At 39.5% G+C, this 13,210-nt stretch overlaps 2 protein-coding genes across 2 annotated transcripts; both read right to left on the minus strand.

Moving 5' to 3' along the window:
• Positions 1 to 517: 517 nt before the first annotated feature.
• On the minus strand, positions 518 to 5,833 carry SAPINGB_P003743 (uncharacterized protein; the record flags this gene model as incomplete). The annotated part of the gene is made up of 1 exon (XM_031998459.1): positions 518 to 5,833. One exon carries the CDS (start codon positions 5,831 to 5,833, stop codon positions 518 to 520), a length of 5,316 nt encoding a protein of 1,771 aa, XP_031854350.1.
• A 1,943-nt stretch (positions 5,834 to 7,776) lies between these two features.
• Positions 7,777 to 12,558, minus strand: SAPINGB_P003744 (uncharacterized protein; the record flags this gene model as incomplete). Its single annotated transcript, XM_031998460.1, has 2 exons — positions 7,777 to 12,033; positions 12,226 to 12,558. The coding sequence occupies 2 exons, from the start codon at positions 12,556 to 12,558 to the stop codon at positions 7,777 to 7,779; spliced, it is 4,590 nt and encodes a 1,529-aa protein (XP_031854351.1).
• Positions 12,559 to 13,210: the final 652 nt, after the last annotated feature.

Genomic DNA, 13,210 nt, shown 5'->3' on the forward strand with positions numbered 1-13,210 from the left:
TTTTGGGATAGTTGCTGACATAATCCGTCAGGGGAAAAAATTAAAAATAAATTAAAAATAAAAAAATTAAAAAAAATAAAAAATAAAAGTTTAGTGCTAAACAGAACAACCAAACAAAGAGCACAAAACATCCGAAACATCAAAGGGGGGGAAGAAGAGGTAGGTAGGTGTGGAAGAAGAAATTCCAGAAACAACAAAAAAAAAAAAAAAGACAAAAGAATAAAGAAATCGTTTCTAAACTTTTCTTTGTATAAAATAAAATAAAATAAAAAAAAGACGTTTGAGATTCGTGCTGGTTTCTACAGTAAAAAAAAAGCATCACTCTCACATGTTCGTTTAACCAAGTTCAGGAACAAGAAACATATGAGGGGGGGAGAGAGGGAAAGGTCTTTATTAAAACTTGAATAAATATTAAAATACACTACTTTACACTAAAAAAAATACATACAAAAAAATTATACAAAAAAATAAAAAAAATTACATAAATTCTGATTGTTTATTATTATACTGTTTGTTGTTATTGTTGTTGTTGTTGTTGTTGTTGTTGTTGTTGTTGTTGTTGTTGTTGTTGTTGTTGTTGTTGTTGTTGTTGTTGTTGTTGATAATGATGATGATGATGATGGGGATGCTGCTGTTGATGCTTCGTATACGCCATTGGAACCTGTCCTTGGTGAGCATACCCGTGATGATACTGTGTTAATAACGCAGGCCCTGTTGGCAGCCCAGGTACTCCAGCCCCAGCAATGGAATTGCTATTACCATACTGGAGCCCAGTTGGTACTGGTCCTGGTCCTGGTCCTGGCCCTCCTACTCCAGGTCCAGTTGAATACATCATCATAGGACCTGGTGCTGGTGCATATTGTTCAAAATAAGAGCCCTGTTGTTGTTGCTGCTGCTGCTGTTGCTGTTGCTGTTGCAGCTGCGTAAACATGGATCTCCGACCATTGAATCCTGTCGGATTATTATTATTATTATTATTATTATTATTATTATTACCATTATTCATGATGATAATATTGCTACCACCATTGTTTCCAACAATATTATTAATACCGCTCCCACTATTGTTGTTATTGATATTCGTATTCCCAAGATTCCCTCGTTGATATCCTAGCTGAGATCCAGACCGAGAAAGATTAGTACTGCTGCTATTGGCACTGCCATCAATACTGCTTCCACCGCTACCACCACTGCCATTGCCACTATTAATCCGTCTCAACCGATGGTGCTGCTCATAATCATCATCAGCTTGAAGACTCCCAATTACTTGCTGAAGCTTGGTTTGAATCTTGCGCCCATATGGCGTCATCCGAATCGACGGTAAAATGGGAATCAAGCACACTGCAATCTTGCGCTTCATGGCCTCATCTGCATAATCAAGTGCCGTTTGAATCACATAGTTGGCGTAAATGTCTCGCAACATAACCTCTAAATCCTTTGACTGGACAAGCTCTTCAATCAACATTTGCCGAGTCACAGGCGCCGCATATCGTAAACACTTTTCAATCACATTTGACGAGTACTTTTGTTGAGATAAGGCTGCAAGAGACCCGAAAAACATTCGCACAAGTGGCTCACTGTACTGGGGCTGGTTCAAGTCAAGTACATACTGTACAACGTAGTTTCCATACTGGTCTCGAACAAGCTCATGGGCATGCGCAATAATCTCTGCAACAAGCTGTTGACGTTGCTCATCTGAAGCAAAGTCAATGCACCGCTGAAGTACACAGCATCCATGCTTGTGTTTACCAACAATCACGCAATTGGCACTCACCGCATCAATGATAAACTGAGTGTCTTGGGGTTGCACAAGATTGTTTAAACACTTTTGCACAACGTGGTTACCATTAATATCTTGGATTAATCGCACCACATTATCGCGCAACGCGTCTGTAATCAAAGAAACTTGTATCCGTGCCTCTATTTCCGCTTGTGTGCTGGCATTCTCCGAAGTCGCAGTAGCATCAGCTGCGCAATACTCAATCATGGTTTGTAACGCGCGCGTGCCATGCGTATCCAACGCAATCTCAACAAGATTTGGTGCAACATTTTTGACAAGCACCGTACGCTGTTCCGGAGTCGTATGCTTCAGTAGTTTTTGGCACAAATAGTTGCCAAACGGATCCGTCATGAGTTCACTCATGTGAGGGGCTGTCTCACGGAAAATGAGCTCCAAGTGCGCTGCGTGAACCGCACGTGAATGCACATCCAACAGAGAATCAACACTACCAGCTGCAGCCTCATCCAAAGTCTTTTGCAAAAACCGGCACCCATGTTGATCTTTGCACAACGAGTAAATGTCACCTTCAAAATGTTCAATCTTGGCGTCCGCGTACCGGTTCATGGTTTCGCCTGTAGTTAAAGAAATGTTATTAATGGTGGGGCCATGCTGGCTGTGACGACGATTATTGACAGAGTAATTGCGGCGAAGATTAGCTGTTTGAGTAGGAGATTGTTTGGGATCTTTGAATGAAATACTTCGAGAAAGTGAAGAATTGTTGTCGAGAGGCAATGGCATAAGAAGCGATGACGATGAGGAAGAAGATGTAGGCATGGGAACAACACCACCGGGAATCTGTTCATAGAGGGCTTCCCTTTGAGGGAAACAAAGTTCGGAGGGAGTCGGGGGTTTAGCAGGGACTGTTACCGAGGATGTTGGAGTAGTCATATTAGAAGAGGACCCACCAGGAGATTCCAAAGGCATTTGCGGGACCGGCGTTAGCATATTGCTGCTACTGCTATTGTTATAAACAGAAGCATTCAAGGCATAGGAAGAAGATGGGTCTTCAAAGGGAACGGGGAATCCCGACATGTTGGTGGTGATTGGCCCGACTGTCGTGTTGCTTCGCTTGAGAAAAGCATGGGGCGGAAGAGGGGGTTGAGCCAAGACATGCGGCTGTGCCGAGTGTTGTTGTTGTTGTTGTTGTTGTAACTTAAACTGCTGCTGCTGCTGCTGCTGCTGCTGCTGTTGGAATGCAAATTGTGAATCCATAATCCCATAATTAGGTCCACTAATAGAATGTGCTCGTTGTAGATGTGACTGAGAGCCCATAGAGGGTTCTCCAAAGACACGCGAATCAATGGAGATGATGTTATTGTTATTATTGTTACTATTGGTATTTGTATGGACATTGAGATTACCAAAAACGTCTGTAGGTCCTGCAAGGAGACTCATGCTGTGTGAAGGCCGGTGAGTGCGAACGCCGCCGTTCCCGGGGGTATTACTATTGCTAGAAGTGGATGCATTAGGTATGTTGTTGTTGTTGTTGTTGGTTGTAGTGGTAGACGCCAACGAGGGGGCACCACCAGCCGAGCGAGAAGAAGCCTGTGGCTGAAACGGGATAGACAACGAGTGTGAGTGGCGATGGTGGTTATTGCGTGCAACGTCGACATAGTCCTGGAGAGATGAGGAGGAGGAGGAAGCAGATGATGAGGAAGAAATATAGGAAGATGCAGATGGAACATTGGAAAAGGATGCAGAGGAAAGTGAAGTGGAAGAAGCAAACCCCCCAAAAGACTGACGTTTGCGATGAGTCTGGAACACACCAAAAGGTTGTTGCTTTTGCTGATGCTGTGGCTGATGCTGTTGCTGATGCTGTTGCTGAGACTGTTGTTGGAGACTTAAATTGTCAAAGGATGGTACCAAGTCGTTAATATATTCTGATGACAAAGATGTAGGGTTGCTATTGTTATTGATACTGTTTTGGAGGTATTGTGGTGGCGATGGGCCACTAATATTATTAGTAACAACACCAGATTTAGAGTAGAACTTATGCAAAAAAGGGGGTGGTTGAAGCTGTTGCTGCTGCTGTTGCTGCTGCTGCTGTTGCTGTAGTATTTGTTGAAATTGTTGCTGATGAATAGGCACTGTAGAATCTTCAAGTTCGAGCTCTTCAATAGGATCAGGATGCAAAAACATGGAATGTCGTCTGCTGTGAGAGCCGGTTTGGGAGCCAACCGCCGAGGTGCTAGGAGAGCTAAGATTTTGTGTGGCTTGATGGTCAAAAGTGATGTGGTGCGGGTACAGGGGTAGGTTGTTGTTGTTGTTGTTGTTGCTATTATTATTTGAAAAGAGTACATGCCCTGAAAGAAGAGATGGAGGAGGACCTTGAGAAACAACTGAAGAAGAAGAGGATAAAATGCCAGGAGTAGAAGAAGAGGTCATTGACAATCCTGGGTCTGTTGCAGGGGCATGAATTGCGTCACCAAAGTAAGAAGTTGCGCCTGTTCCTGGTGCAGATGGAGTGACGGGACCCTGAAAAGATGCTGGCGAGCTTAAATTGTTTGCAAATCCAATAATTGTAGGAGGTGAGTTTAATTGCATGAGTGAGCCAGGCTTTGAAGAAGAAGATTGTGAGGGGCCTGTCAAAGAAGAGGAAGTATGCTGGTCAGTAGCAGCGGCAGATGAAGTAGAATGTGAGGGTAATCCAGGTGGCGGAGTGATTGCAGAACTCGTTGGTGTAGCTGTAAGACTGTCACTTGTACTGTTAAGAACTGAGATGGGAGATCTGTCTAGAAGGTTATTATTAGAAGAGTTATTGCTGTGGCTTGGAGAATAGAGAGAAAAAGAGAGGGATTTTGAGTGGCCATGGTAGTGAGAAGATGACGATACTGATGAAGAAGAGGTAGAAGCAGAAGCAGATGATGATGATGACGATGATGATGATGATGATGATGATGATGATGATTGAGAGGGAGGGGGTGAGGCTATTGAAATCCGAGGAAATTCCGAAAACAAAAGATCTGAAGAGCCAGTTGAGTTGTTTGGACCAGTATTGTTAATATTGTTATTATTATTATTACTACCACCAGTGTTACTACCACCTGTAATATTCTGTGGCCAGCCGTGGAGGGCACCAAACTGTTGTTGAAAAGCCAAGGATGGTGGGAGTGGAGGAGAAGTTGGGTAAGCCGAGGAGAGAGAATGGTTACGAGTGTGAAAAGAGGGAGGACCGAAAGAAGAAGAAGAAGAAGAAGAAGAGGATGAAGAAGAAGAAGAAGAAGAAGAAGATGAAGTAGAGGATGATGATGACGATGAAGAAGAAGTAGAGGATGATGAAGAAGAAGATGAAGATGGCTTTGAAGGATTCAGAGTACTTGCAAAGGCAATGGAATGACGATGAGTTGGATGAACTGAAGGGGTTATGGTTGAAGAAGAGGGTTGACCCGAGGGTAAGGTAAGACCCGAAAAGGTGCTTGTACTTTCATAAGAGAGAGGAGAAGATGAAGAAGATGAGGATGATGAGGATGAGGATGAGGTAGTATTTGATGCAGAGGACATTGAAGAATTTGAAGAGTTTGAAGAAGAAGAAGAGGAAGATGAAAGAGATGAAACTAATCTAATTGAAGGTTGTTGGCCCGAAGAAGAGTTGCCTAGTTGTTGTTGTTGTTGTTGTTGTTGTTGTTGTTGTTGATGATGCTGTTGTTGATGCTGTTGATGCTGTTGATGCTGAAGGTTAAGTTGAAGATGAAGATTATGCTGTTGGGATAATCCAGGATTGAATCCCATCGGTGCAGTTACTGACAAAGATGCTGAAGGCCCCAAAGCCATTGCAGAAGTTGTTTGGAAAGAACCATTAAGTGAAGAATTAGAATTAGAAGAAGAAGAAGAACCAGAAATAGACATTTTATTAGGAGTAGTAGTGGTTCCTTGAACGCGTGAAGTTAAAGTGGCAAGTGAATTCTGTTGTGAAGTTTGTAAAGGTGTTAATGTAGATGTAGATGAAGAAGAAGAAGAAGAAGACGAAGACGACGACGACGAAATGCTTGATCCAGAACCATATCTATCTGAGCCCGGCGATGCACGGGTCGCGGGAGGAATTGGCGAGTTCATGTGATGATGGTGGTTGTAGTAGTAATAATAGTAATGATGGTGGTGATAATGATAATGGTTAGTGAGAGTAAAAAAAAAAAAAAAAAAAAAAAAAAAAAAAAGAGTGTGTGTGTGAGTGTGTGAGTGTGTATTGTACAGTGTATATATATATATATATATATAGGGGGGAGAGAAAGAGAAGGTGTGATGAGAAATCCAACAAGCCAGCAAAAACAGATGAGAATTTTGACAAGGAAGAAATAAAAAAAAAATAAAATAAAATAAAATAAAATAAATAAAAAATAATAAAAAAAATAAAAAAAATAAAAAAAATAAAAAAAAAGGGGGGGGGGAGAAGAGGGAGGCAAAGGAGAGAAGACAAGAAAATAAATAAAAAAATAAAAAAAAAATAAAAAAAAAAATAAAAAAAATTCTTTAGAATCAAAACAAACCGTTTAATTCCGCTGGTATATAAACTTGATGGTTTGTAGATAGTTTAATGGGCTGGCGGCTCTTTTACCTCTATATATAAATATAAATATATATAAACCTCATTTCTTGCCTATTTTGCTTTTTTTTTTCTATTTATTTATTTTTATTTATTTTTATTTATTTTTATTTATTTTTATTTATTTTTATTTATTTTTATTTATTTTTATTTATTTTTATTTATTTTTATTTATTTTTATTTATATTTTAAAGAATGGCCTACGCGGTTGCCTGGGGCCACTTAATAGAAGAAGAAAAAAAAAAAAATTGCCACTCACTCACTGGTATTTTGGTGGTTTAGTGGTTTAGTGGTTTGATAGTAAAAGCTGCTTAGTACTGCTGCTGCTGCTGCTGCTGCTGCTGCTGCTGCTGCTTAGTGCTGCTTGTTTTTTTTTTTTTTTTTTACTCCCACCATATAATATATTTCAATATATTTAAATAAATAAATAAATTTCAATACTAAAATAAAAAAAAAAAAAAAATGCTTATGTAATAATAAAATAATCAAAATTTACCAAACAAAAGGACTTTTGAGGATTATTATTATTATTATTATTATTATTATTATTATTATTATTATTATTATTATTATTATTATTATTATTATTATGAATTTTTTATTTTTAAAACTAACTTCATTCCAAAGTTCCCAAACCCAAAAAGATCTTTAAAAAAAAAAAAAAACTGTATAATACATTTAAATTATGTATCACTGTTGTTAACCTAAAAGCATACTTTGAGATGCCCCTTATTTATTTATTTATTTTTTTTTTTTTTTTTTTTTTTTTCTCTCTCGTTTTGGAAAATCCTAATACTTATGTCTCAATTAGTTTTTCCATAAAATAAAATAAAAAAAAAAAGGGACATGCCTCTATTTCTTATTCTTATTTTAATTCTTATATTCTTATATTCTCCATCACAATATATATACATATAACTCCTCCCTTTTAATGCAAGACAAATAAAAAATAAAAAATAAAACTTTAAAAACTCTTTCAAGAGATCCTTTATATATATATATATATATCGCTTTTCCTCTCGAAACCTTCTTGGTTACCCGAGATTTTTAAAATTATTATCCCCCATGTAGATAGATATCCTACTATTTAATTCTTATGTGATGATGGATATAATTATGGTACTAAAAGCCGTTCGTTTATTCGGACCCTCCTAAATTTTTATATATAAACATACAACCGTCTATTATTTTTCAATGGAATCAACGTTTAAAAAAAAGAAAAAGAAAAAGAAAATATATATATTTCAAAAATTTTATATACTTCATTATTAAAATCATCATTATTATTATTATTATTATTAGTTATAGATAAAGAAAGATTGTAGACTATAAACATACTTAAAATCATTAAACTCATTAAAGAAAAAAAAAAAAATACAAAATAAAACTTTTCATCAAAAAAAATTAAAAAAAAAAATTAAAAAGAAAAAGAGAGAAAAAAAAAAAAAGAAGAAAATCAATACAAATTAATCTCTCCAAACCCCAAATTATGCGTATCAATAAAATCACACATAGAATCAAAGTCCCAAGGATTCAAACCCTCTGCATTGGTTCGATTCAATCCATTAAATTCAATCGGTTGTTTGCCTTCCGCATCAAATGAAGGCCATGATACTTCTTCCTCTGAAATACTATAAACATTCGTACCACCATTATGATGACTACTACTTTCCTCAGTAGACCCAGGTGTAGGAACTGTCATCGCCATCTTTGACTGAGAAATAAAACCACTAGGCACAGACGTCACATTATGACCATTTCCAACAATACCACTTCCTTCAGGGTCCTCAGGAGGAGTCAACAAATTGATGTCAACACTCCGTGTAGAATCCAAACAAGAAAATGCATTGCGAATAGCAAGTGCTGATACTGGTCCCGCCCAACTGCTAGGCATCTTAGGTACTGACCCACTATTATTAATGTCTTCAAACCCAAAGTTGGCTCCTCCAAGAATTGGAACCCGACCAGACCCTTGCTGTGGCGTTAATAATAACGACATTCCAGATACTGCATTATTGTTGTTATTATTATTATTATTATTATTATTAATAATATTCGTAGGAGTAGAAGTAGTAGTAGTAGTAGTAGTAGTAGTAGTAGTAGTAGTAGGATTACTATTACTATTACTATTACTATTATTAACGCCATTGTTATTCTCATTCTTAACAATAACCTCAAGCTGCTCAACACTACTATTATTCACCTCTTGAATCACTCCCTCAGGAACTCCAAGTGCCTCTCCAAGCCCGTGGATAAAAAACCCAATCGGATCGTTCCGTGCAAGCTCCGCCTTGTTGGAGTCTCCACGTCGCTGGTAATGGTCAACAAAACTCTTGCGCCGCAAATCAACATCTGCAGCTCCAAAAGACCCCCCAGGCGTCCCCGCGCGTGATTGCACTGCTGGCCCACCTTCAAGCTTCTCCCGTTTAACCCCACCAATAGGCCCATCATTCATACTACCGCTCCGTGAATGTTTTAATGTGTTTGGCTGTTGCATAGGAGACCCTGCAATAAACGTATTATCGGGAGAACCAATTGATCCTGGTGTTCCAATACCTGGTGTTGCGCCAGCTTGTTGCTGTTGCTGACTTTGCTGACTTTGCTGACTTTGTTGACTTTGTTGACTTTGTTGACTTTGTTGCTGAGCACTAATTGACGGTGTATTGTTTCCACCAGAAGGCATGGAAGGTGTCCCCACGTTTGGAGTCTGTGAACCCTTGCGCTGTTTCCGTTGTTGTTGAAAGTTCTGTGGCAGTTTCAGCTGGTCCTGTGTCAGCCCAGGCTTCATGTACTGTGGCACTCCTTGTGGAGACAATGCATCAGGGTTAGCTGCAAATGTCCGTGGAGATGGCTGCAATAACTGCGAAGAAGACGAGGACGAAGAAGACGATGGAGGAGGTTGCTGGAGCTGCTGCTGACCTTGAGGTGCATTCATACTTTGACCAGCTTGGTTCATTGTTGTAGGAGTATTAGACAGCATTGGAGAGTTTGGATTAGTGCCTTGATTATTATTATTATTGTTATTATTATTGTATGGCGATGCCGTAGCAAGCGGTACGCTTGGTGTAGCTCCAGCTCCTGTTGGCGTTTGAGACACAGGATAAGACTGGTTGGCTGCTGTTACTGGTGTCATTGGCGTCAGTGGCTGTTGAGGAGGAAGCTGTGCCGGTGCTTGAGTGGGTGTCGACTTAAGTTGTTTCGAGTTTTTCCGTGTACCAGGAGCTCTGCCCTTGCGTCTAGGAGCTTGAGTAGCAGCAGGCGTACTATTATTATTATTATTGTTGGTGGTGGTGGTGGTGGTGGTGGTTCCAGTAGCAGGTGCTTGGATTGTTGCAGAAGGAACAACTGGCGATGGTACCAAGCCCCCAGCAGGTTGTTGTTGCTGAAGCTGAGACTGAAGTTGTTGTTGTTGTTGAATTTGAGATTGAAGCTGCTGCTGTTGTTGTTGTTGCTGCTGCTGCTGTTGAAGCTGTTGTCGTTGAATCTGCATCAACTGAGCAGAAGTCATATTCTGGTTCATCATCGGGCTTCTCATAGCAGTTTGTGAGATAAGATTACTCTTGGAACCTCCAGGCTGTTGGTTTTGCTGCTGCTGCTGCTGTTGCTGCTGCTGTTGTTGTTGCTGCTGCTGTTGCTGTTGCTGCTGCTGTTGCTGCTGTTGTTGTTGAGCCTGGTTTGACATTTGCATACGTGATCTAAGCAGTCTAATCAACACATTATGATATTCAGACAACTCTTGCTTCATGTGCTCCATTCCGGCAACATCAGTCAAATAGCGTCCATTTTTGAACCCCCCTGAAACACGTTTAAACTTGTCAAGGGCCCGGTGAAGTCGCAAAAGCCCTTGATTATCATTGATGAGAACTTGGGCAATTGCATGATAATATTGGTCAAAAAAGGGCATCACTTCTTTGGCGCATGTCACATAAATGTCTCTCACCTTCTTCTTATCTTCTTCAGACAACTGGTCTGTCTCATCATTTAAAGGAATGGGGTTTTTGCTGACAAGTTCCTTAAGCTGGTTCAAAAGCTCAGGAGCCACCCGTCTACCCATTTGTGGAGAACGTTGAGGTTGCTGTTGTGACTGCTGTGTTGCTTGTGGCTGTTGTTGCTGTTGCTGTTGCTGTTGCGGTGCTTGTTGGAATTGCTGAGGTTGGTTTCCAGTGCCTTGATTTGCCCTAATCATATTATTGTTTCCATTGTTGTTCAAGGCAGGATTGGCAAATCGTTGTTGTGGCGAGGTTTGAGGCCTGAGCTGCTGTGTTTGAGGTTGCAACTGCTGCTGTGGTTGTTGTTGTTGCTGTTGCTGTTGTTGCTGTTGCTGTATGACCTGTGGAACCTGAGAAATCTGTTGCTGCTTCTGTTGTTGTTGCTGCTGCTGCTGCTGCTGCTGTTTGTTGGCTTGAAGTCCTTGGTGTGTAACCTGAGGTGATCTTGAAGCTGCTCCACGACCTCGCTTTCCGCGACCTCTTGTTGTACCGGCTCCTCTTGGAAGCACTTGCTGTTGTGGCGGTGCATTATTTTGATTTTCATTCATGATTCCTGCATTTTGGTTTGGCTGAGCAATTTGACTTTGTTGCAAAAACGGAGACCTGTTAGGCTGTTGTGGTTGAACTTGTTGAGAGATTTGTTGAACTTGTTGAGCCTGCTGAGCCTGTTGAGCCTGTTGAGCTTGTTGAGCTTGTTGAGCTTGTTGAGCTTGTTGAGCTTGTTGAATCTGCTGAGCACGTTGCTGCTGTTGTTGTTTTTGCTGCTGCTGCTGCTGCTGTTGTTGTAACTGCTGCTGTGGCTGTTGCTGTGGTTGTTGCTGTTGCTGTTGCTGTTGCTGTTGCTGTTGCTGTTGCTGTTGCTGTTGCTGTTGCTGTTGCTGTTGCTGCTGTTGTTGTTGAGATTTTTGCTGTTGCTGGGCACGTTGCTGTTGCAATTGAAATCGTTGAAATTCTTCAGCCTGAAAGAAATTCTTGAGAGCATATTTCTGTTGATAAGATTGCAAGGACCTAATATTATCCGTAAGAGGAATCGAACCATTGTTGATACCGCGCATTAACTGTTCAAGATTGTTGACACCATCAGGAAGTCGAACCTTGAGATGTTGCAGCAGTTCATTGGGAATGGGAATTCTTATCATAAATTGCTTGAGAGCATTGGTTAACTCAGGTGACATATGTTGTTGTGGGGGCTGTTGCTGTTGTTGCGGCTGTTGCTGCTGCTGTGGTTGTTGCTGCTGCTGTGGTTGTTGCGGCTGTTGCTGCTGCTGCTGTGGTTGTTGCGGCTGCTGCTGCTGCTGCTGCTGCTGTTGTTGTTGTTGTTGTTGCTGCTGCTGTCTTTGCTGTTGCAGCAATTGCTGCTGCTGTTGTTTTTGGACCATAATCTTCTTCATAATAGCAATCTGCTCTGGAGTAGCTGTTGAAGTAACTGCTGGTCGATTCCCTTGACCCTGCTGCTGTTGCTGTTGCTGTTGTTGTTGTTGTTGCTGCAGTTGTTGTCTAAAAAGTTGAGCTTGTTGAATCTGTGCAGGAGTGAGGGGTTGATTTTTTTGATTTTGTAAAGCTGCTACAAATTGTTGTTGCTGAGACTCACTCATACTTTGCTGAGGCTGGTTTTGTTGTGGAGGTTGTTGTCGTTGTTGCGGTTGCATTTGGACCATTGGATTATACCTCTGGCTAGGTGGGAACCTGGCAATAATCTCCCTTGTTTTTTGAAGGTAAGCTTCCTATTAAAAATTACATGTTAGTAGACTATAAAATTATTTTTTTTTTATTTTGGTTGTTTTGTCTCAACTAAAATAAAGGTTGTTTGTCGTGATAATATTATGGCTGTAATTGCTACTGAGATGCATAGAAATGAATTTCCGGCAAAACATCCGCTCTAAAAAATAAATAAATAAAAAAATAAAAAAACATACCTTTGAATTGCACTTTAATAAAATTGAAAGTTCATAAGCTTGAGCTTTAATACGGCGCTGCTCTGGTGGGATATTAGAATTAGCAAGAAACTCCAAAAAACGTTCGATAAAGGCATTTCTCTCGCTTTGAGGAACTCCCAAGTTGCTGATGTGCATTATCTGCTGTGGGTTGAGTTGTTGTTGCTGTTGAGGCTGTTGTTGCATTGGTTGAGCTTGCTGCTGGAACTGACCCGAAGGTTGGTTTCGTTGCTGTTGCTGTTGCTGCTGTTGCTGCTGTTGCAGGTTAACAAACTGCTGCGGCACAGAGTTATTTGATGAACCGTTAAAGTTCATTATTCCTACTAGTGGCGAAAAAAAAGATTTGTTTTCTTTTATTTTTTTTTTTTTTTAAAAAAAAAAAGGGTTAAATAGGTTTTAAATGGACTTTCTTTTGATGGTTTGTCAGGGTCGAAAACTTTAGTATAATAAAAAGAAATAAGGGAAAAGAAAGAAAGAAAGAAAGAAAGAAAGAAAGAAAGAAAAAAAAAAAAGTTTAAGGTAATCTTAGAAATAGATTCTCTTAGAGCCAAAAGAGAATAAAATATATATATTTAAAAACTTTATAGACCAAATTTTGTTTTTTTTTTTTTTATTGTTTGATATATATATATATATAATAAATGGAGATGGGAAGAAGAAGGAGAAAAAAAAAAAAAAAAAAAAAGAAGAAATTCAGGAGAAAATATTAAATTTTTTGGTGGTGGTGGTGGTGGTAATTCTCTTTTTTTTTTTTTTTTTTTTTTTTTTTTTCTTAATTAATATATTAATATACACACATCACGGAAAACTCATAAGCGCATGTGCGCCTGCATAATAACAATAACAATAACAATAATAATATCAAATAATAATATCAAAGTCGTATAAAATTGAACACCATGACAAACTAACGTTCTAATGTGGTACACTCATATCTTCTATGGAATGAGGTGGGACTTTAAATGCT

This window comes from Magnusiomyces paraingens (assembly GCF_902498895.1).
Source record: "Magnusiomyces paraingens strain CBS 517.90 genome assembly, contig: contig3, whole genome shotgun sequence".
NCBI lineage: Eukaryota > Fungi > Ascomycota > Dipodascomycetes > Dipodascales > Dipodascaceae > Magnusiomyces > Magnusiomyces paraingens.